Raw genomic sequence first — 24,834 nt, forward strand, 5'->3', positions numbered from 1 at the left:
GTGAGTCAGTCTGGGCCTCTCTGGTGCTCCTACATTCCCTTCCAAGAGAGTATGGTGAGATTTTATCTTTTAAAGATGCACTAAGAAAACCTGTAACAATTTTATGCAAGGCCTTTTTATGTTAGGTAAGGTATGTTTAGTATCTATATGGTACCTTAAAACTAGACGAGTAATTCTATAAAAACTCAAGAGTTCAGGGTGTTGAATAAGAAACCCATAACATCTACATTGTTGCTGAGGCACTGCCTTTATCCGACTTACAAATGCTGATCAGAAGGGATGCTTCCTGTGCCCTGCTTCTCCAGGAACACGACCCGCTCTCCAAGAGACCCTAGGCAGTGAGTAAAGCCCCCAAAGACAAACCATCTTATAAGTCAATCCTTTTGGCAGCGCCTCTACCCCAAGGAGAGGTGATAGAGGCGAAAGGTTTGGAAAGCAGCTAAATATACAAATCCCAAGGGCTAGTATTTTCCGGAAGGATTGTTTTAATTTTGGCGTGCGAAGGTGGTACATTCACTACTGGGAGTGCAAAGCTACCGGGTTCTTAAGAAGGAAATAACGAAAACCTTGGCCTTCATTTTCTCACCAGAGCACACCAAAGATGAAAATGTGAGAAAAACGCTGAAACAAAACCGTTCTCGGAAAAGGAGTTGGAAAATGGGATTTCTCAGCTTTTGGAACCTGAGAAATTAGGATTCAATAGATTTTTGTTAAGTTTGCGCACCCGATGGAGTGCTCACTCCGAATTTCTTCAATTAGAACAATGATTCGAGGGGAAATTTCTTGAAACCCCTTTCTCTTCTCGCTATTGGTCTAAACATACGACAAAGAATTCAGAAATAACGTGGGCTTTGTTGATTTCTCTTAGGTTCTAGGGAGCAAGCAACAGAACCCAGTCATTAATGCCCGCCCTTAGCTGCACACAGCAGGAGACAGGCAACCAGGGAAGTCTCGCGCTCACCCGCAGGCCCAGGCCTGAGCCGGGAAGACTAGCGGAGCCAGCGGTCCGGAGCCCGGCTATTTCTGAGAAGAGACCCGGAGGCCTAGGCCGGTTTTGGTGCGGCTTACTGATTCTGGCCCGCAGCAGACTAAGTGGGGTCGCCTTCAGCGGTGCTACTGCCTTGCAGACTAGCAAGGCGGTCCGGGCTCCCGGTGCCGCCAGAGAAGTTGGGTCCTCAGCTACTCGCGGGAGGTTTTTTTTTTTTTTCTTTTCCAAGGGGCGAGGCGGTCGGTCTGGAGCGCCACTTTAAAGGCTCATCAATCTTAATCTAGGTTGCTCAAGTAATTATGCCCGAATCTCTTGTACGATTACAAGTGGATTTGGGTTTCTATTCCCCAGGCCCTCCTTTGTGTTTATTGGAGGGTCCGCGCTAGCCGGCGCCTCCAGCCCCCGGGGCCCTCCTCGGATCGCCTGCGCCCGCCCGCGGGTTCGAACCGCTCCCTTAACCCTTGCGCCTCCGCAGCGCGGCACCCGGCGCGGGTTTCCTCATTCCTTCTCCAAAATGTTTTGTTGTATTCACATTTGAAACAGTATCTTAAACAACTTGGGTCTGGCAAAAAGGCAAACAAACAAACAGCATCCACCTAGAAAAGGTCATTCTAAACACCGTCGAGCACGCTTTAGGTTTTTAGAAGTCTGACATTTGGAAAAAAAAAACAATGGTCCCAAAACATTAAAGACGGCGAGCTGCTTCCTTCTCCTAAAAGTAATTTAACATATCCAAACAATAAATTTGTTTAAAACTGGAAAAAAATTAAAAATATCATGAGTGGAGTTATTCAAACTACTATACTCTCTGGTTTACTAAAATACAGCACGAATTTTACGAAAACAGCTCGGGAGCTTTTTATTTGGGAACATTTCTAAAACGGAACTGCGCTTCCTTTTGATTCTCTAATTTTTCTATTGGGTTGAGATTTTCTGGGAGTTTATAAAAGGATTTCTTTAAGAAAGACACATCACGGAACATCCAACCTTAGATGCTTGTCCCCCAACCCCTGCAAATCTCCAATTACAACTCCCAATTCCGTAGATTGTTGGAGGAGTGCAGGGCCTTTTTGTTGTAGCCTCCGGGGAGCAGAGCAGCCAGAGAGCGCACAGTTAATCCACTGCAGCAATAGAGAAAGGGGATTAGCTTTAATCCCCTTCGGGGAGCCTCTGGATTTTAGGGATCCTATATTAAAATGTTTACATAAAGCACAATCACAAGCCAGCATGTTTTCCATATGGTACCAAGTGATTTAGAGACCTGGGATCTTTTTCCAGAGTGTTTTGAAGGGCAGTATCCCTGGTGCTAGGAGATACTCATCTACCGACCTGATTTCTAGCGCCCCTCCCCCATCTCAGCACTATGGGTTTAACCTCCAGAACTTTGCTTGGTATTGTGAATTGGGAACTGACTGTAAACACATCCATTCCAATAGCTACCCTAATAATGAAAGAATAAATTACAATGATGTCCTCAGCACACACAGAACAGTAGTGTTACAAAATGCAAAAGGTCTATTCCTATTGTGTTGGCACATATAACTTAAAACTCTACCATTAATTTAAAACTCTACCATAAATAATGATAATTAAAAACAAGCAAACAAAAAAGCAAATGTTATTTCTGACATTGGTCATGGGTCCATGACTGCTTTTAGAGGCAGGCTAGGGGTGTTACTTGCCATTATTCTCGAACCAGAGCCACCAGGCATCAGAAAGGAGCCGAGAAGAGGTTTCTCTTTGAGGCCATGCTTCTTCCAAAGACATAGTAAACCTCACTGTATACTGATGTGTCATAAGTATATATGCTCATGGAATATATTTTATTTCCAGACAGGGCTTCTTTGTGTAACAGCCCTGGTTGTTCTGGAAACTGTTCCATAGATCGCCTGCTCCTGCCTCCTGAGTGCTGGAACTAAAGGCTTGTGCCACCACACATGGCCACTGAATATGTCTGAAAAGAATGCCATTGAATATATTTTTAAAAGAATGCTAAGTATTTGTGAGTTTGGATTGTGTTGCTGAAAAACAAAACTCAAAGCCTAGAAATCAATAAAAAAACACATTAGCATCTCTATACAACCTTACAGTTTACAGAAGTCTTTCTTTCCCATCGCCATTGCGGTAAAGGTCACACTAGTCACAGAAATTGGGCTCTAGATGTCACAGTGGTGTGCACCTGCAACAGAACCACAGGCTCACTGCTCACTGTAAGGGAAGAGGAGTGGCGAAGGACTAATTGTAGGATCAGAACCTTGGTAAAGGGATTTGTAGAATTTCATGACTCAAGAAGGAAGACCTTTGTGCAGGGGATCTGATGGAACAGGCTAGCAGGACTGGTTACTGTACTAACACTCCTTCAGCACCAAGCTAAGGCTGTAAGGAAGCAGCATTTACCCACTTCAGCCAGGAGAGGGGGTGTTTAGTGTTTCTTGACCTTGCTATTGTCTGAGCTTAGATCAAATTATTAAGTTGTCTATAGTGACATCATAGATGATGGTGTTGTGTGATGTTTATGTTCAGCTCAAGAGCACCCTGGCTTAGCTGTGACCTCCAGACCAGCTCCCGGAAACACCAAGGTCAGTTCCCACAGGTCAGAACTGCTTTTCTTTGCTCTGATGCAGGATTTAATTGCGTTTTAGGAGGGTCAACAGAGTCCTAGCTATCAAAGGCAAGTATGGCAATTGCACATGCAGACAGCACTAAACTTCATTTACCAATTCTAACAGCACAAAGAATATAGAGGCAAACAAGTTGATGTTCAATTAAAGGCATTGTTAGACTTAGCAGATAAGACATATGAGGGCAATTACCTTATTTAGGGCATGTATAGTTGCAGTGTATGTTGGAATCAGCTGAATTTCTTTCTCTCTCTCTCTCCTTCCTCCTCCTCCTCCTCCTTCTCCTCCTCCTCCTCCTCCTCCTCCTCCTTCTCCTCCTCTTCCTCCTCCTTCTCCTCCTCCTCCTCCTCCTCCTCCTCCTCATCATCATCATTGAGACAGGGTTTCTCTGTGTAGCCCTAGCTATCCTGGAACTCATTCTTGTAGATCAGGCTGGCCTCAAACTCAGACATATGCCTGCTTCTGCCTTGTGAGTGCTGGTATTAAAGGTATGCAACACCATTACCCAGCTAATATTTCTTACATTTAGCTAATTTAATAGCTGTTGTATTTAGAATGATTAAAAAAAGACTAAAATATGAACAGGCAGTAAATATTTGCAGTTGATTTTATAATAATGTGACAAAATTTCAGAGGAAATGAAAGTGTGGATAGCAGAATACGACCAAAACACTGAGCACAATCACTACTTTATGGAATCTTTAAATATGTTGCTGGGAAAAGTAGGGGGAAAATCTAAGAAAAAAAAGATTAAGGGGCTTTAATTTCAAGACAAATTTCAGAAGCATATGGGGTCATGCACTTCAGTTTTAGCAATATTTCCCCCAGAACCCTCATTACACAGTGCTCCCAAACAGTCTCACTGTGAGTACACAAGCTTGTACCCAGAAAGTGGCCTTTGATGCTTCCTGGTGCCTTGAGTTCCTTCTGTCTTAAACATTGAGTTTAACAATAATAGATCATTCCCACATTTCCCTGCTTTCCAGAGATGACTATTTGATGCTTGGAACACAACTCCAGAGTTCTGAGTACATCTGTTTCTGAAGAGAGTCAACTTACAGTAGACTGAAACAGTTGTGAGAAAACCGAGAGACCTCTTTCAGAACATGCAACTCAACATTGCACTTGAGCACAATGTTTGTTCATTATGTTCATAATGTTACTACTGTTATCAAAAGCTACATCTTATTTAATGTGCCTGCAATGAGGAATCAGGTACCAAGAGACAATCTGGTTCATCCTAACTTTATCCTTTCACTTATATTCCACAATTCATTTGGCAAACAAGTAATTCTTTGTCCATATATATATATATAAAATTATGTATCATATATTAACAATATAAAATATATAGTATTTTCTGCAAGGACTATCATGGATTTTGGAAAGAAAAGCTTTAAAAAGCATATAATCCAGATACAAGAGCACTGAGATGTCCTGAACAAAAACCTTTTTGAAAAGCAGTGGTCACTTTGGGGCTCTTGTGATAATCCACCCTCCCAGGTGAGGGGGATGAGATTTATGTTTCAAGTTATATTATATTTAGTTCAACATATGGGAAACATCTTTCATCTTCTGGAATTAGAACTCTTTTATGGCATCAGGATGTCATTTTGTATCTGGGAAGAGTAAATTCCTTTTAGACTAGATGTGTGAATAAACCAGAGGATGTGAGTTAGATCTATATGGACAGGAGGCTTAGGACCCTAAACTCTAGGTTGGGCTCATGCTAGCCAGGCTTCATTTTCCCAGGGCTCCTTGCATATTTTCATTGCAGCTCTTATAAAATATTGAACATGCTGCTGATCTATTCCTCCAGTTCACATAAGCACCCTGAAGATGGGTATATCTTCTTCACTGAGCACAGAACTCACTCACAGAGAGCAATCTGCATTGATGGAATACAAAAATGATGCATATCACCATTTCATTTGTATGTAACAGTAGAGGTCTCTTAAAATACCATATGATATTTTTTATGATTTATTCCAAATTGTTATTTAAAAGCATAAGAGAGTGGGTCCTGGGAAAAATAAAAATTAAAAAATATACTAAAATCCAATGGGAATTATACTTGATTATTCTAGTTACACCAGATATATTATTCATCAAAATGACATAATTTTATAACTGCCACATTTTTCTTAGCACACAATTTGATTCTTCTTTGGCAATTAGATGCAGAGGCATTTAACTCAGCATCCATTCATTCAAGCAATCAACAAAAAACAATGATTGTCTGTTGTATTCTTTTGGGAACTAAAGGGAATAGAGTAATGTATAAGGACCTTTATGGGGTAAAAATATGGGGTAAAATAATAAAGAAATGTGTTTGAATAATTATGTCAGAGAGAGAGAAGGACTCAACTGAGTATTGTATAAAGCACAGCACATAAATTAATCTTATTTATTCCTTTCAATAAGGCTATGTGTCAGCTACTGATATTGTCCTCATTCTACAAATGAGAATGAAGGTAGTTTGGTCCACATCATAGGTAGGATTTACATATGATGTAAAGTTAGGTTATATATCCTTATGTGTACTACCTCCTATCAAAGAAGAAGTAGAGAAGAACCCTATGGACATTCCTTGAAGTGTAACAATTTTCATTGCGGTATGGAATTTGCAGGAATGGCAACTCCATGAGGGGTGATGTATGGGTATGACAGATACATAATGTAGGGGAGAATATTAGGGATGAACACACAGAGCTGCAAATGGCATGATCCTGAAATCTGTTTGACTGAAGAGCAAGATGAGGAAGGGAGAGCTGTGGGAGATGACACTGAGAAAGCATCCATAGCTTTGGCTGTCAGATCTGCTTCGATTATGGCAGTAGAGGTCAGATATTGCCGTGTCCAGCAGTGGGGAGGGGCACACACCCCTTTGAGAAGACTGGTAAATACAAGGCCTCTTCTTAGGAGAGGTCATCCTCTCCAACAGTGGTTTTTGACCTTCCTCATGCTCTGACCCCTTAGTACAGTTCCTTATGTTGTGGTGACCTCCAACCATAAAGCTATTTCATTGCTACTTTATAATTTTGCTACTGCTATTAACTGTGATATAAATCTCTGATATGCACCATATCTCGAATGGGCCCTCCAACAGGTCTTGACCCACATGTTGAGAACTGCTGCTTTATAAGCATCCATCATGGTTTATAATACTCATATTTTGGAGAAAAGTTAAACATTGCACTTGCCTTGGTGTCTTCCTCTAGCTGAAGGCTTTCTGTGCACAACTTAGCCTCGTCTCCTTTTGCTCCTTTTCTCAGAAATGATCTTCCTTTTTCTTTGCAAGCCAGCTGCTCTCTCTCTTTCTGCGCTTGATGTCACCCTCCCCTGCCACCTCAGCTGCTGTCTTATCTGCCCTCTCCCGTTTTTCTCTCCTGTTCAGTTCTTTGGCTACACTCCCACCTGGCCTGTTGCCAGGGTATTTGGGAAATGCGCAAGTTCTCCGAGTTAGGAAACAAAATTATAACCTTTTGATATTACTAGAGTCTTTCAGACACACTTTCTGAGGGGATTGCTTGTGCTAGTGGCTTTAAAAATACCTGTGTTCCAAGGGACATCAGGTTGAAATTGCTGACGCAGAACCTTGACGTCCATGGCATAGGACTGTCCTGCTGGCTTCTGGCTTGGCCTCTGCAGTGTTGCTAACAGCTCTCTTCACTGGCTGGAAGCCTGCTGTTTCTTGGAGCTCTGCAGCTAGTCTGAGACTCTCTATTCTCTCTATTATCCATTTTCTTAGTGACCTTGGTGATCTAAATTGTAAACTCCAAGCCTAACCCTGCTTTCTAACTTTAGATCATTAATATCCTTTTGAAAAGCCTGTAAATCCAACAGACCTAGCCAAACAGACAGGTCCTGGAGAGCAGAGATTCTATCATGTATCTTTTTATTCCATATTTCATCATGGCATACACACCTAAGAATAATCAATATTTCTGTTTGATTTGGTTGGAGAACCACATCCAACTAGAATAAAATTGGAGTCAGGATTCAAAAATGTTGGTTAAAGATCATACGTCCTCCCAGCTCTTGCCTTTACTACAGAGTAGCCCTGGCATCTTCTATTGTAAACATTTCTCTCTTTTTAAAGTAATGACAGAATTTACTTGTGTGTGTGTGTGTGTGTGTGTGTGTGTGTGTGTGCGCGGGCGCGCATTCCTATGGTAAAGATGTGGAGGACAGAGAACAGCTTGTCAAGAATTGGTTCTTGGGTTTGGAGCCATACAGCTCAGTGGTTGAGAGGTCTTGAGTTCAATTCCCAGCAACCACATGGTGGCTCACAACCACCTGCAATGAGGATCTGGTGCCCTCTTCTGGTCTGCAAGGACACATGCAGGCAGAACACTGTATACATAACAAATTAAATCTAAAAAAAAAAAAGAATTGGTTCTTGTTTTTCATGATGCAGGTTTTGGAGACTGAATTCAGGCTGCTAGGATTAATGGCAAGTGTCTTAATCCACTGAACTATCTTGCTGGCCCTGTTCTTTTTTTCTTCCTTCCTTCCTTTTTTCCTTCCTTCCTTCCTTCCTTTACAACATAGATGGCAATAATCCACTTAATTGCTTTGTTAACTAACTGAAAGATTCAAGAACACACAGTGCTATGAGGAAATGAATACAGGTTACTGGAAACAAAGACGAGGAGATTAACGTTTTGGCTCCAAGTCTCTTAGGCTGAGCTGGTGGGTCAGTGCTCCCACTGCTGCAGCATAACGTCTAAAATCCACACACTGCCACTTCTCAGCCTCCGATGCCACCTCCTCTTAGTAAATGTTGACTCTGTCTCCCACACACATTTACATTTAGCTACATCATTTTTTTTCCCCAGAAAATACTGGTTAGTAAGTGGAGACCTCAAATCCAATTTTATTTTTACTTTAGTGTGTATTTCCTTTAGTTATTTTATTTTATTATTATTTTTTATTGACTTCAGTTTCTCCTCCCTCCTTTCCTCCCAGTCCCCTGGCACCTCCCTTCTGCCCCCATTCACTCCTTCATTTATATTCAGAAAAGGGAAAATTCAAATTTAGCTTCAGAATTTATCTGTTTGCTAATCAGTTTCTCTGACTCACATATAAGCTGAACTGGAGAAGCACTTTGACTGTTTTTAGCTAGTTGATAAGCTAGTGATATAAAATGAAAGCATGGGCTTTCTATAGGCTCCCGTTTCTGTATGCAGCATTAAGTTACAGGAATAAATATGGCTCGAAACTTGCAGAAAGCTGCTCGTCCTTGTGCAGCTCTGTTGTGAGTGAAAAGGGGAAAGCGCAGCATTGCTATGTTTCTCAAAGAGAAGACCAGGGCACTTCTGCCTTGCAGATCAGTTCTCCTCTGCTCCAAGATGCTAGTGTGACCGGTCAGTTCATTGGAAAGCGGCTCTTTATCTCACATTCTCCTGCGAGTGTATCAAAAAACAAAATTCAAGTATTTCTATTAGGTAATTAATATCTTCATTCATGTTCTCTCTAAAACCTGTAACGTGTGGAAGCTTGGTGCCCCATATACAGAGAGCCATAGTCTACCAAATAGTTAGATGATTACTGTTCTGCTTTTCAGATTAGTGGTTTGATGGTACATTCTTAGAAATTATGTATATGGAGAAAGAAGTGAAAAAAACACTCTTTCAACCAAAACAATGTATTAGGAAAAAAGGTCTTACTATTGGAATTTATAAGACACCTGATCAAACTGTGGCTTATTCTTAAAATAAAAGGTATGTGAGAATTTTATATATGATTTGAAGCATGACTGATATATAATTGACATAGTTAAATTGTGTTCTGTTATTATAGTTTGAAATTCATAGTCAGGTTAGCAGGACTGTTATTGCTATTAGGAGCAGTTTAAATATGTTTTATAGACTACAGAATTCATGACTGAAGAGGACATACACTTTTGTAAACACAGGACTTTACCTACACAATATAATGTCTGGAGGTCTACACTGACTTGTGGAATAACAAGAATCAAAGATCACCAGGTATTCAAGATGGGGATTTTATTTTACAGCTCTGTACCGAATAATAAAATCAGTTATAATGCTAACTATTTTAGTTTTTGCAAGAAATGGGCACGTGAATGTTATCTCTAGGTGACTGGTGAATTGTTTGAAGTGGAATGTGAACCCTTTGGATATGCTATCTATGATTGGCAAAGCAACTTCCTAATTCAAAGAGAAAGAAAAAAAAAAGACTTAGGAAGTCTTGTAAGGCTTTCCCAACATCAAATAGCTTTTACTAAACAACGTTTTGATGAGTTAAGTGTGAGTGAGTCAGGAACATATGGATTAAATTTCCCTTGAAATACACATGCCTTTCAAAATGTGGGGGGGGGGGAGTCCTGAGTTAAATACATTTTAGAGAATCCAGAATGTCTAAGAGATATCTTTCTCTGAATACAAATATTGGTAAATTAATTCTAGGTAGAATATATACCTAAAATCACATAAGAATACATGTGAAAAATTCTTAAATATATGTGTGCTGGTGAGACAGGCAAATGCATTCTGATCATCATGTTAGAACTGCATCGGATGGGAGGGGCAGCCTGGCCAGGGGACCGAGACAGAGGGACTGCACTCAAGGGTGGAACAAACAGTGTCTTCTTTCCTTTATATTTACCCGGTTCCACTCAAAAGTTAGATATCTGTGCTTCTGACACTTCGACTTGTTTTAAATAAACAAATTCTCTTAAAGTTCTTGGGCTGTGCCATTATGTTGTTTCCTAGTCTTGGTTTCTCACTCTTCCATGTGCTGCGTATGTCCCAGCATTCATTTTCAGTAGTGGTCAGGAACACTAAATAAACACAGAGCTTATTTCTAGAGAGGAAGAGGGAGGTTTTGGGACCCTGCAAATGTTCTCCTAGGTTTGTTTTATTGTGTATCTCACTCTTTATTCACAGAATTCATGTTTCCTGAATTTCAGAATTGTAAGAGACAGGGGTGTGTGTACAGATACTTGTATAAAGGATAATAAGCCTCTTACTTTGAAAAAAAATTTACCTAAAAAGTCCAGCTTACATTGTAATATCCTTGTCCCAACACTGCTATTTTAAAAATATTTACTGTTCTTTTAGAAATATATTTAAAGTATCATTCTAATTCGTTGGCTATAGAACACACAATCTATGCAATAGACCTTTCTTAATTGAGAACAGCATTGCTATCTTAGCCTTATAAATGAGAACCCCCAGAGACATTCAGTTAATAAAGAAATAATTAGCAGGTAAGGACGGAGGGGAGATGAGATTGGCTTTAAGTTTTCCTACCATGACCTCCGCCTGAGAAGCAGGTAGGCTGACTGAAGATCTTTACTTCTCCTTCTGCTCCTCCAGATCCAATTCCTGTCTCATCCCCAGTTCATCTGCCTGCCTTTTGTGATCTCCCTTTTTTCTTTGACCCTGTCCCCAAATGATCACAGAGACCTTCTCCACTTTCCTTCCCCCAACTCATCCCATTATCCCAGCCTCCCACTCCAGTAGGCATTCCCTGGGAACACTCCAGCTGAGCTGGCCAGGAAAACAGGTAATCTGACTGAGGGCCTTCACCACTCCCTCCTCTCCTCCAAATCCAACCCCAGTCTCCTCCCCAGTTCTGCAGCAGAACACCTGCTGCAGGTTTCCTCTCTCTACTGTCCTCATCCTCTCCCTCACTCATTGCGTTAGCCTGGCCTGGCCCCTAACTCTAGCAGGTACCCTCTACCAGGGAAGCATGTAGGCTGGCTGTAGATCTTCCACTCTCTTCCGCCCCTCCAGATCCAGTCTCACAGTCTCATCCCCAGCTGTGTTGTTCACCTTCTGGGTGACCTCTCTTCACTCTCTACCCCTTTTCCAAGGAGACTATGTAAGGAAATCCTAGTAGAACACTCTGTTCACCTCCCTCCTGTGAACCCTTTAGATACCTAGCCTATCCCCATTCCTAAGTGTCAGGTTCCAACATAAAGCTTACAAACTCATGGAAACTGAATAACTTTCAATTGAATGAAAATGAACACAACATGCCCAAACTTATGGGACACAATGCATACAGTTTTAAGAGGCAAGTTCATAGCACTAAGTGCTTGCACAAGAACACTGGCGAGAGGTTGGGCAGTGGCGGTGCACACATTTGATCCCAGCATTCAGGAGGCAGAGGCAGGTGGATCTCTGTGAGCTTGAGGTCAGGTTGGTCTACAGAGCTAGTTCCAGGATAGACTCCAAAGATACATAGAGAAATCCTATATTGAAAAACCAAAACCAAAACAAACAAAACAAGAAACAAAAACAAAAAAACCCCAAAAAACTAATTTTGCATGCAAATGGATGGAAATAGAAAACACTATCCTGAGTGAGGTAACCCAGACCCAAAAAGATGAACATGGGATGTACTCACTCACAATTGGTTTCTAGCCATAAATAAAGGTCATGGAGTCTATAATTGGTGATCCTAAAGAAGCTAAATAAGAAGGTGAACCCAAAGAAAAACATATAGCTATCCTCCTGGCTATGGGAAGTAGACAAAATTGCCGGGGAAAAAATTGGGATCTTGGGGGTGGGGTGGGATGGGGGTAAGGGGAGATGAGGAGAGAAAAGGGAGAAGGGGAGGATGGGGGAACTTGGGGAAACAGGATGATTGGGATAAAGGAAGGTTGGATAGGGGAGCAGGGAAGCACAAATCCTAGTTAAGGGAGCCACCTTAGGGTTAGCAAGAGACTTGAACCTTGAGTGGCTCCCAGGAGCCCAAGGCGATGTCCCCAGTTAGTTCCTTGGGCAGCTGAGGATAGGGAACCTGAAATGACCCTATCCTGTAGCAATACTGACGAATATCTTGCATATCATTATAGAACCTTCATCTGGTGATGGATGGAGATAGAGACAGAGACCCACACTGGAGCACTGGACTGAGCTCCCAAGATCCCAATGAGGAGCAGAAGGAGGGAGAACATGAGCAAGGAAGTCAGGACCACGAGGGGTGCATCCACCCACTGAGACAGTGGGGCTGATTTAATGGGAGCTCACCAAGGCTAGCTGGACTGTGACTGAAAAGCATGGGATAAAACCGGACTCTCTGAACATGGCGAACAATGAGGGCTGATGAGACGCCAAGGACAATGGCACGGGGTTTTGATCCTACTTCATGTTCTGGCTTTGTGGGAGCCTAGCCAGTTTGGATGTTCACCTTCCTAGACATGGACGGAGTGGGGAGGATCTTGGACTTTCCACAGGGCAGGGAACCCTGACTGCTCTTTGGACTGGAGAGGGAGGGGGAGAGGAGTGGGGGGATGGGGAGAAGGGTGGGAGGAGGGGGAGGGAAATGGGAGGCTGGGAGGAGGCGGAAACTTTTTTTTCTTTTTTCAATAAAAAATTTAAAAAAAAGAAAAAACCCCAAAAAACTAAACAACACCAAAAATGAAAAACAAAACAAAAAACCCTAGAGAGATATCATACTACCAACTTAACAGAACACCTGAAAGCTCTAGAACAAAAAGAAGAAATTATACCCAAAGGAGTAGATATCAAGATCAAACCCAGCAACGAAATCAACCAAATAGAAACAAAGAGAATACACAGAACCAATGAAAAAAATGTTAATTCTTTGAGAAAAGCAATAAGATTGATAAACCCTTATCAAAATAACTAAAAGGCAAAGAGAAATGACCCAAATGAACAAAAAGATGAGAATAGGTCTATCTCAAGTTCCAGCTACACCACTCTTGGGCATATTCCCAAAGGAAGCTTCATTTTACCACAAGGACACTGGCTCAACCATGCTGCTCTATTCAAAATAGAAGTTGGAAACAACCTAGATGTCCTTCAACAGAAGAATGGATCAAGAAAAGTGTTATATTTACACACTGGAATATTACTAAGCTACAACAAAAATGACAGCATGTGGGTCACACCAGCCAGAAGAACAGACTGGTGCGTAGCCCAACCATTATCAGAGAGGCTTCATCCAGCAACTGATCAGAAACAGATGCAGAGGCCCACAGTCAGCATTAGCGAGAGCTCAGGAAATCTTGCAGAAGTTGGGGAGGAAGGACTGTCAGGGGTAAAGGACATCATGAGGACACAGCCCAAGAACCAACTGAGCAGGGCTCATAGGCGCCCACAGAGACTGAAGTGACAAGCCTGCATGGGATTGTTAGGTTCTCTGCATACATGGTATGGGAAGGTACTTTACAGTATAGCTTGGTGATTTTTATGGGGCTCCTAACAGTGGAAATGAGGGTATCTCTGACTCTTTTGCCTGGTCTTGGGACCCTTTTCCTCCCATATTGTTCCCCTGTCAAGCCCTGATATGAGTTTCTGCCTAATCTTATTGTAACTTGTTATGTTCAGTTGAAATCCCCAGGAGGCCTGTCCTTTTCTGAAGGGAGAGTGGATCTGGGGGAGAAGGGAGGGAGGGGCTGGGAGGAGTAGAGAGAGGGGAAACTGCAGTCAGGATTTAATGTATAAGTGAAGAATAAATTCTAAAATATTAAAGAATAAAATGGTCACAAATTACTGAAGAAAAAAATACATCATAAAATTTAGAGGCAAATGGCAGGACTAGAAAAAAATCATTCTGAGTGAGTTAACCCAGACCCAGAAAGATAAGTTATATTATGCATTCACTTATATATGGATATAAGCTACTAAATAAGAGATAACAAAGTTACAATCCATAGACCCAGAGAGGTTAGATAAACAGATGAAGGAACAATGGGGAGGCACACGATCTCCCTGGGACAGTAATATAGAACAGATTTTTTTGGGTTGATTGTGGTAGTGGTGGGGGATCATGAACAGCAGGATCAGGTAGGGAGGGGGAGTGAAGATGAGGTTGAGGGAGGGAATGCAGGGAAAGACAGCTAGAATTGAAGGACATTTGAGGGGTAGTATGGAAAAACAGTGAAGTGGAAACCCAAAATATATGAAGGTAATCCTAAAGAAGTCTGCAAATAATGATGGTGACAAAGTCCCAAGTAGTCACCTCTTGTCACCAAACCAAACTTCAGTGTAGGGGCTGGGTTTCATCCAATTGTGTTGTTGGCCAAAGGCATCCAAGGGAAATCCTAAACAACCAAGGCTGTTGCCAAAACAATAGGTTGTTTTCCACAAACAGACAACAAGGCCCCATTGCTGAAGACAACACCCACACAACTCACGGCACATGGAGAGGTGGAGCTGGTGCTCACACAGAAGCTTGAGCATTACACTTTACATGTCTTTGGTATGGGAAGGCACTTTACAGGCTTCCAAAAGAGAGATAGTACCTCCAACTTAGTCACAAACCTTTGCTCTACAATCTGTCCTGCCTGAAAAACATGCTAGGGCAAAGGTGTCAACAAAGCATGTGGGAGTAACCAACCAATGTCTGATTTGGCTTAAGTCCTACTTCATGAGATGGAACCCACACCAGACACTGTGTGTATGACCAAAACCCAGAGATTTGATAGTCTAGGGACCTAGGGTGAACCCAAATACTGACTACTGGTGTGTGTGTGTACAATAAAATAACCGCTAATGATATTCTGTTATAGTTATAATCAGTGAATCATAAGGATTCAGCCATCATCAGAGGCACTTCCTCCTGCTTCTGAAAACAAAGATTCACAGTCAGATATTACAGAAGGGAGGAAAAGAGAGACAGAGGGAGAGAAAGGGAGAGAGGAAGGGAGGGAGACCTTGGAATACACAGCTCTAAATGGGATGTCTTCATCAAATTCTTCCTCTTGGGTTGGAGGAATAACTCAGTGGTTAAGATCACTGGTTGCTCTTCCAGAGGTCCTGAGTTCAATTCTCAGCAACCACATGGTGGCTTACAGTAATCTGTAATGAGATCTGATGCCCTCTTCTGGCCTGCAGGCACACATGCAGGCAGAACACTGTATACATAATAAATAAACAAATCTTAAAAATTCTCCCCTCTGAGCTCAGGGAATTCCACAGAAGAGGATGCAGAAAGAGTGTTGGAGCCAGAGGGGATGGAAGACAGAAGGAGAGCAAATTTCTCCAAATCAATTGAGCAAAGATCATATGAACTCACAGAGACTGAAAGAGCACAGCCTTTCCCCAGGTCCTCACATATATAGTACAGTTTTAACTTTAGTATTTTTATGGGGTTCCTGTGTATGTGAATGAGTAGTTCTCATTCTTGTACCTTTTCTTCGGCTCTTTTCCTTCTGTTGGTCTGCTTTTTCGAACTTTGAAGAAATAGTTTTGTCTTATTTTATTTTGTTATGCTTTATGCTATCTCTTAAGAGCCTGGTTTTTTTTTTTCCTAATGAGAGACAGAAAGGGAACGGATCCAGATGGGAGGGGAGAAGTAGAGGAAGAAGAAAAAAATATATATATATATGTTATAAGAAAAGAATCATTTTTAATTAAGAGGAAGTAAAAGAGAAAAAGTTTCCCTGTGGAAGAGCTAAGAGATGAACTGAGTACTTTGTTTTCATGAGCATGTATCTTAAATTCAAGCTCAATACTTTATTTCAATAACTTAAAATAAGGTTTATTTTTGGAGGAATAAATCCATTTGTCAAAAGTCTTGGTTCTCCTATTTACTAAGTTTACCAAAGGTTCAGTAAGAGCCTTGTAAGTAAGGAAGATTTCCACACGGTTAAAAGGAAGGCAATGCACAGCCTGTATGGAATGTGGTGTGAGAGGAAACACATCTTCAGTTAGAGGTTTTATGCAGACTCCAGGTAACAAATTGTGAAGATAGGGATCTGAAAATTGCAAATTCAATGTATAATGGCACAGCCATTTTGGTGAGCACCTGGACCACACTGTCACTAAACAGTAAGCAGAGTTACTATCCAAGCCAGAAACCCCTAGAAATAAGATGTCATGTTTACATAAAATCTTATATGCAAAAATGCAAAGACAGCCCAAAGGTGAAAGAACCCAAATGTCTACCAACCAAAAACAGATAAAACAATGCAATCTATGTAGAAGGGAACAGTCTTTGCAGAAAGGACAGATATGCTTCACCATGGGTCAGACAGAGAATGCACAGGATATAAAATGTGGAGGCAGAAAGAAGACCAGTGGTTGCTTATGAATGTAGGGAGAATAGACAAACACAGGGAGAACGGCCAAGGAGCACAAAGTTTCATTTAGGGGCAACAGAATGTTCTGCTTGTGGAGATAATTGTGTAACTGTTAATATGCAAAAATCATGATTTTTATATTGCATATGCATCAATTTACTACTGATTAGTGATGTAGCTAACCAACATTTCTCAAGAAATGTCAAAAAAATTTTTAATGACTTACAAGATTAACTAGTAAACAGTATTTTAAATGGACCTAAAACAGAGATGGGTTCTATCTAAGAGGAGATAGGAATGTAGGAAAAACTCTGATGGTTTATTTTCAAAGGTGCATCAAGCCAGGCTATAAAAATCCAGCTGCAAATGAGCAGAAAACATTTGCCCTTGTGAATCCCTGCTAGTCTAGCTATTCCTGACTCTCCCAACACTGCTAAATTATCCCCTTACCCACACTTGAAATTTAAATGAGAGAAATGCTAACAGAAACTCTAAAATAAACAGAATGATAAGTATAGATATGCACCTACATATGGTTTTTGTTTAATAAAAGAAAAAGTTTAAGTGACATATAGAAGAATAAGACCTAGATAACAAGTAGGATTGGCACTACTGATCATTCAAATATGGGAGGAAGGGGCATGCATTAGGCCCCATTCATAAACTGTTCTCTGTGTTCAGTCAGCATGCCTGCCATGCTAGACTGATGCACGATTTTGCAAGTTTGTAAAATAAACTGCATCATTTTGGCTACAGAGAATTTCTACTTCTCTTATTGTGAAGTGAGGATCTTTGGCTACAGGGGATTTCTAGTTATCTTATTGTGAAGTGAGGATCCTGGTTTCTCATAGAGAAATTGCAGAATGGAGAGAAAGAAATAATATTTCTGGTGAAAAAATTTTGAACATTAAGCTTATGGAAAATATTCTCAGATACTGGACATTAAATGGGTGGTAATAAAAGTTCATTATGTAAACAGCAATAGGTAAACTTATTACAACTTACAACACTGGTAATAAAACATTATTACAGTCATTAACTCAGTAGAATTCCCTAAATTTGCAATACTAAACTCTGGAAAAAACAATAAAGAATTTCAATTTGGCTATGTAAAATATTTCTACTGTCACTCAGCATGTGAGTCTCTTTTTAAAGATTTATTTTTATTTTATGTGTATATGCCTATATGTAGTATGCACATGTCATACGCAGTGCCTCTGGGTGCCAGAAAGGACTGTCAGATCCACTGGAACTGCAGCTACAGATGACTGTGAACTGCCATGTGGGTGCCAAGATCTGAACTCAGGTCCTGTGAGAAAGCAGACAGTGCCCTTGTCTGCTGAGCATGTCTCCTCCAGCCCCCTTTCTTACTTTTTTTTTTTTTTTTATTAAAAGGCATTTTATTTTATGTGTTGTATGTTTGGTAGTTTGAATGAAAATGGTATCTATAGGCTCATAGGGAGTGGCACTATTAGAAGGAGTGGCCTTTTGGAGTGGGTGTGGCCCTGGTGGAGGAAATGTGTCATCAGACCTCTCTCTCTCTCTCTCTCTCTCTCTCTCTCTCTCTCTCTCTCTCTCTCTCTCTCTCTGTTGTCTACTGGTCTGGATGTAGAATGCTCAGCTCCTTCTGTAGCACCTGCTTGCCACCATGTTTCCTGCCACGATGACACAATAGACTAAACCTCTAAACTATAAGCCATTTCCAGTTAAATGTTTTCCTTTAACAAAACTGCTGTGGTCATGGTGTCTCTTTACAGCAATAGAACATTGACTAAGACAATGTGTGCCTACATATGAGTTTATAAACCTCATGTTATACTGGTACCTGAGCCAGAAAAGGGTATTACATTCCATAAAATTGAAATTACTGATGGTTGTGAGCTACTCTCCAGTCCCATGTAATTTGGTTTAAGAGAAACAAAATACATTATACCAGTGGGCTGGCATTCTATCAGTTGAATGCAATCATCTCCATGTCTACTAACATAAATTTGAGTTAATCTTTCATTTCAGTTTATTATTTGAAATTTTGGAAGAAATAACTTGCTAAATTTCAAATAAAATAATTGCCATTTTATATTAAATTCAGTTAGCTTTACTAATTTACTTCAGTATTTCAAGTAAAAATATAATTAGTAAGATGAAATATTTAGGCACATATGGAATCTTAGGGCTAATTCACTTTGGTGGATCACTATAAACTAAAACAGCAATTAAAGTAAATTAGATTAGATGTTAATAATATAATAATTACTTAGTTGATTGGCAGACTCCTATATTAAAATCCTATTAGCTGCTTGCTACAAACATAGTAAGCTGAGTGATTAGTAGTCACACACATTTAACTTGCCTCTTGAGATGAACAGCTTGGGAAGAAAGGGAACTAAAAATGAAAAAGAAAATCAGGTGACATTGAAGCTACAGAACTTTATGAACATTTTATTTCTATTAAAAGCAGAGAGTACCCAACAATAAAAAATACAACAAGCACTCAACATTCAAGTAAAACTGTGTTTTCCCAAAGCATTCTTTAAAAAAAAAATAGATTAAAAAACATTTACTAGAGTGGAGTTAGGCAACATGTAGGCTATTATTAAAGTTGAAATTACTGTTCCTACTTATGCATATTCACAGACCTCTAAGTACTAATGTGCTGGAATGTGATAAGACAGAGCGACAAGGAAAGGTCCTGGCTTTATAGTTACGTGTGGGCAGTGCTGTCTCTCAGCTGTATCTCTGTCAGCAGAGCCTCACTTTGTAAGAAGAGGGCAATAGATTCTGTCCAGAAGCAGGTTAAGTTATCAAGTTACTAGGATATTTTTTATGTTATACTTCTTTTAATTTTTTTAAAAAATCATTTATTTTTATTCCATGTGCATTGGTATTTTGCCTGTATATATGTCAATGTGAGAGTACTGGATAACTTGGAACTGGAGTTATAGATAATTGTGAGCTGTCCTGTGGGTGATAAAAATTGAACCGAGGTCCTTTCAAAGAGCAGCAAGTGCTCTTAAGCACTGAGCCGTCTCTCCAGCCCCAATGCTATACTTCTTATATGAATAATGTATGGAAATACTTCTGAGTTAAACTAAGAAGTGAAACACGGTAACTTTCATGTCTGAGATGTAAACAGACAATTGTGACTTTACAGACTGCTTCCTGAGACACCAAATGAACATAAGATAATATCAATACTATATACATAGAATCTTAGGCTCTTTTGCTTTTTTACTTGGAGCTGTCTCCTGTAATGGTGAAGTTCTCTTTAGGCAGTACAGCACTATCAGGAAATTTAGGATACGTTATGAATAAGAAATACATTATCTTATCTCTTGCCTCTCACCACTTGCAACAGATGGGGGAGCTGACTCTCCCATTACAATCTGCAGTGGGCCCTGTTCCTAGCCTGGGCAATACAGTAGAGCTGACCCTGTTGACAGAGGTGCTGATGAGATAGCCCTGCGTGTATGAGAGTTGGCCAACCCCCTCATCTGACATGTGGTTGTGAGGGCGAGGGAAAGATGCTTCTCCTCCTTTGTCCTTGCCATCTGTGGTGGGCAAGAGAGCTGATCCTCCCCCCTTACCAGTTGTAGCACTTTGGAAAGTGGATCCTGCACCTCGCCTGGGGAGCACAGTAGAGTCAACTCTGTTGGTGGAGGTGTGGGTGAACCAATCCCAAAGTTTTGAGCATGGGAGGGATGTCCCCATTACTTATCTGTCATATGCATAGGCAGAGGAGAGATGCTCAAACTACATGCCCCCATCAATGCCTGAGGCAGGTGGAAGAGCTGTCCCTGTCCCTCATCAGCTGCAGCACTTGGGAGAGTGGTCCCTATGCCACACGTGGGCCACACAGTAGAGCTGGCCTTGAAGGTGCCAGTGGAGGGGAACCAAACCCGAGGATGTGAAAGCTGGAGAACACGCCCTACCCCTTCCTCATCACTGCAAGGAGTGAACTAGCCAAGGCAATGCTGCAGAGCTCAGCCTGGTGGTGAGGATAAGGGAGAACTAGCTGAACAGTCCTGTAGCTGCCCAGGTCCAGAGCCAGGGTTATGACTTGGTCCATCCCAATATCCACCCCATCCGTGATATGTTGAAGCAGAGTGGGGGTGAGGTCTGTCCTGTAGATCCAGGTCTGCTGGATCTCCATGACACAGGGCAGCAATGGGATGTCCAGGAAGAGTTCCAGTGAGGGCCCAGTGTCCATGGTATGGCAGACGCCAGGGGACCTCAAACCAGACCAAAGCTTCTTTGTGATAAACGCCTGATGTAAAGATGTATGGATAAAGGGGTTTACTGCATGACTCACTGTGTCACACTGCAGCATCCACAAATAATGTGAAAGACACAAAGAATAAATTTAAAAAGTTAAAAAAAGAAATATATTATTAGCCAGATGGTGGTGGTGCACACCTTTAACCCTAGCACTAGGGAGGCAGAGGCAGGGGGCTCTCTGTGAGTTCAGCCTGGTCTACACAGAGAGAACCTGGACAGCTAGGGCTACACAGAGAAACCCTGTTTTGAAAAACAAACAAACAGAAACAAAAAAAGAATACATTGTTAACTGTCTGAAACAGAAATAACTATGATAATGATAAGCATTTCTTAGAGCAAAAATGTTACCCATTTATAAGGTTATTATTCGTAGATTTCATTAAATTTAGGGATTCTGATCTGTAGTTAACTTCTGGAAATGAATTCTGTGTTGCAATGTCAGTCATGACAATGAAGATCAATAATGAACTTAGCATTTACAAAACACACACCTCTGTAAATTATGTGCACTATTTCTGTCTCTTTTTTTCTGCCTTTTATGGAATGCTCTCCTCTCATTCACTTTCTCTTTTATTTAAGGCTCCAGGCGACACTTTGGGTTACTGTTTTAAAGATGAACACTATCGATTAGGCAAGGGATCATCAGTATTTTAGGATACACTCTAAGCTTTGCAGACAGACATCCTTCATGAAAGAGGAGAAATTAAGACCCAGTGGATATGAACAGGTGCAGATCTGTTCAAAGGACATCTGCAGAAAGGATGGAGTTAGAGGCCCGAGAGACAGATGGCCAAAAATTATACAATCTCATTTTTTAGTAACTTTCATGAAATGTCACTATTACTTATACATTAATAATTCATTTCAAGGGTACTTTAATTGCTCTAAGGTGTCTGATCTTAATGTTTCACTGTTATGAACAGAAATTAAAAGTTAGCTATCATTAAAGGACAGAAACACAGGAGAGTTACTAATGTTTGGTGGGTTGTGTGACTGGCAGATTAATATTAATACTGAGCAGATTTAATATATACTTCAAGAGACCAAGCAATCTTGAACCAGCTATTTTTGGTGAAACAAAATGCCAGGTAATGCAAACTAAAGTACATAACGGCAAAACATGGATGTTAGTACAAGTGAATGAGGAAAAGCAAGGTCAGACACAACACGTGAGTTTCCTATGACCTCAAAAGTAAAAGTGACTCCAGAAAAAGAGTCATACCTGCTGCCAAATTTAACAAAAGCCTTTATCTGCCTTCATTTCCCAAAGTAACATAGGAACATTTACTTAGGAATTGGAGACAAACATTTGGTATTCAGGATACAGGAAATAGAGAAAATAGGTTTCCGGATACAGAAATGATAGGCATTTCTAGGACCTGGTACTACAACAACCCTGCTTAGTCTATCCTCCAGAAGTGGGAGGATGGGAGTCTGTCTCCCATGTGCGATGAATAGCAACATTTCTGCTGTAGGAATAAATCGCTGCAGGCATTTTATAGAGCTATAACATATTACTTTCAGTAAGCAAGTTCCTGGAAACAGTAGTGTAATACTTTAAGTAGAAAGATGCACAGAAGCCCCTGCTCCACTGCTACCCTGTATTCCAGTGCTGTATGGGTTAACAACAAATTGAGCTTAAAGCTTAATCGGAGATCTGAGTCTATGAAGCAGGGTGGTTTTGTTGTCATTTGTTTGAGACTGAATTTCACTGCACAGCCCAAGCTGTTTTTGACCTTGCAGTCCTCTTGCCAAGTGCTGAGATGGCAGTGTTTTACCATATCCAGCTAACACAGGAGCTTTAACCTGGCTCTAGGTAGGATGTATTCTCACAGCCTGATTCCTGGACTCAGTGCATGCTCTAAGCCTGTGCCCAAGCTGTACTTGTCTCTTTCTGCTTTTATCAGACCTCAAAGGTTATTATCTGATCCTTGAAGATGTCCACACCCAATCAGGCCATGGCAGATCCTGTTCTTAATGACCTCAGAGCAGCACCAGGACAAAGAGAAGTTGAGGGTGGGACAGGGAGATTAATTGTTAGTAACTGGGGTTTAGAGATGTGAGGGTAGAGCAAAACATTCCAAAGAATTCATCCTGGAGGGGCTAGCAAATTCTGTGCACACCTTGCAAGCACCCATTTTCCAAGGCTGCTGGCAGGTTAGAGACACAAAAGTCGAGGGACTCACTATCCTACCTCCCAACGCAGCAGCAGTTTTATGTTATGTGTACTCAGAATTATTTTCCCATCCAAAACACTGTTCCTCATTGCACGTGTGTGCTGCTGGTTATTTACTGTCAGTGAAGCACACTTGATGGACTCCAGAGAGTGAGGCACTTTAAATTATCAACACTTGCATGAATAAGCACCATGACATCCACTGGCATCCACTTCTTCACCAGGAGCTAGTCTGAGCTCAGTGGTTTTATGTTTTCCTCATGACAAGCAGAAGCATATTAACAAGTACCTGCGAGGTTGTCGATTTCTTTCTCCTGAAGCAGGCTGACCGCATCATCATCTCCTTCCAACATAAGCTCAGCCTCTGAGTTCTGGTTTACGATTGATTGGCTTCTGAATGCTTTCTTAGACTTCACTACATCTTCTTCAGTGCCTATATGCAAGCAAAATAGCAGTTTAGTTAATGTGAATGTATTTGCACCTAGTGGGCATTTGATACACATTTTCTTTCCTATATGCTATGACTGCTATTCCTCTACAAGTACAGAGCATTTTAAAATACTTCTTTATCCTGTTTGTCTGGATTCCTCTGAGAAAAGTTGAAGGAGGTTTATCCCTTACTTTACAGATAAAGAAACAGGGGGAGCAAACTCTTGGCTCACCGTGGCCCTACAATCCAACCTTCTATTTTCTTTACAATGCACTGTCCCTGATTTTACATACAGTCCTTTCTACTTGTTGAGACCAGGTCTCTCTGACTTGCCAAGGTTGGCCTTGACTGGTGATTCTCTTGAGCAGCTCTGAGTGGCAGGACTGCAGGCCCACTCTATCAGACCCAGTTTATAACCCATTCCTTGTGACTCTAGAATCATGCACGCTCTATAAAATAGCTGGATTTCCCTTCAAATTCGGCTTCCTGATCCATACAACTTTAAAATTTTACTTATATAACCATATTTGGTGTGAGTTAAGTAAGTAACGAATCAGTTTTTGAAAGTTGATGATATAGGTCTAAAGAAAACAGGAAAGTGTTCACTTCTAAGTGAAGAAATGGTGTCAACTGGGAAGCTATAACAAAAGGTGGTGAAGGTAGAATGATCCTCAATAGACCTATTGCATAAAGTGGTTTCTCTACCAATTAACAAAATAAACATGGATTTTCTGAAACTATATCCTGCTTTGGTATATGGCAATGCAGAGAGATCCTACCTCAAAGAAAACACACACACACACACACACACAAACAAAAACAAAACAAAAGATACTAGTAAGGCTGAATTAAAGAACATATTAAGAAGAACATTCCAACAGCTAAGTTGGTTTTATCTCAGAGGAATAATGCTGGTTCACATACAAAAATTTGACTGTTTGACAAACATTTTCACATTCTCACACACTTGCTTTGGGTGACAGCAATCTAAAATTTTTAAAACTGCAAAGAAACTAGACACTTATATGCAAACATAAACTAACCCACATGCAAAAAGCTCTTTTTCATACTATTTCAGTCTAAGGCACACAATCTTGTCTGTGTCCCTTGAAGTCTAATCTGGAGGAAAATACTGTGTTCTTCTTACAGCATCTGGCATAGGCTTGGAAGACAACTCTGACTAGTAGGATGCTGCATGCAGTGTATATACTCTTAGAAATCAGTCCCATATGGAAGTGTTGTGCTTAGTGCCAGGCTCTGTGATAACAGTGCTCCCAGGGCATGCCAGAGCTCTGGCCCAATATTCGCCTGATGCAA

General features: G+C 40.9%; 1 protein-coding gene across 3 annotated transcripts in view; it reads right to left on the reverse strand.

The window, feature by feature from the left end:
* Positions 1–24,834, reverse strand: part of Nbea (neurobeachin) — a 492,297-nt gene that overhangs the window by 153,981 nt on the left and 313,482 nt on the right. For all 3 annotated transcript variants that reach the window (XM_075950839.1, XM_075950838.1, XM_075950840.1), the window contains exon 39: positions 23,377–23,520. In XM_075950839.1, coding sequence (XP_075806954.1) covers positions 23,377–23,520 — 144 coding nt within the window. The remainder of the gene's footprint in view (positions 1–23,376; positions 23,521–24,834) is intronic.

Source organism: Microtus pennsylvanicus, chromosome 16, assembly GCF_037038515.1.
Source record: "Microtus pennsylvanicus isolate mMicPen1 chromosome 16, mMicPen1.hap1, whole genome shotgun sequence".
Taxonomy (NCBI): domain Eukaryota; kingdom Metazoa; phylum Chordata; class Mammalia; order Rodentia; family Cricetidae; genus Microtus; species Microtus pennsylvanicus.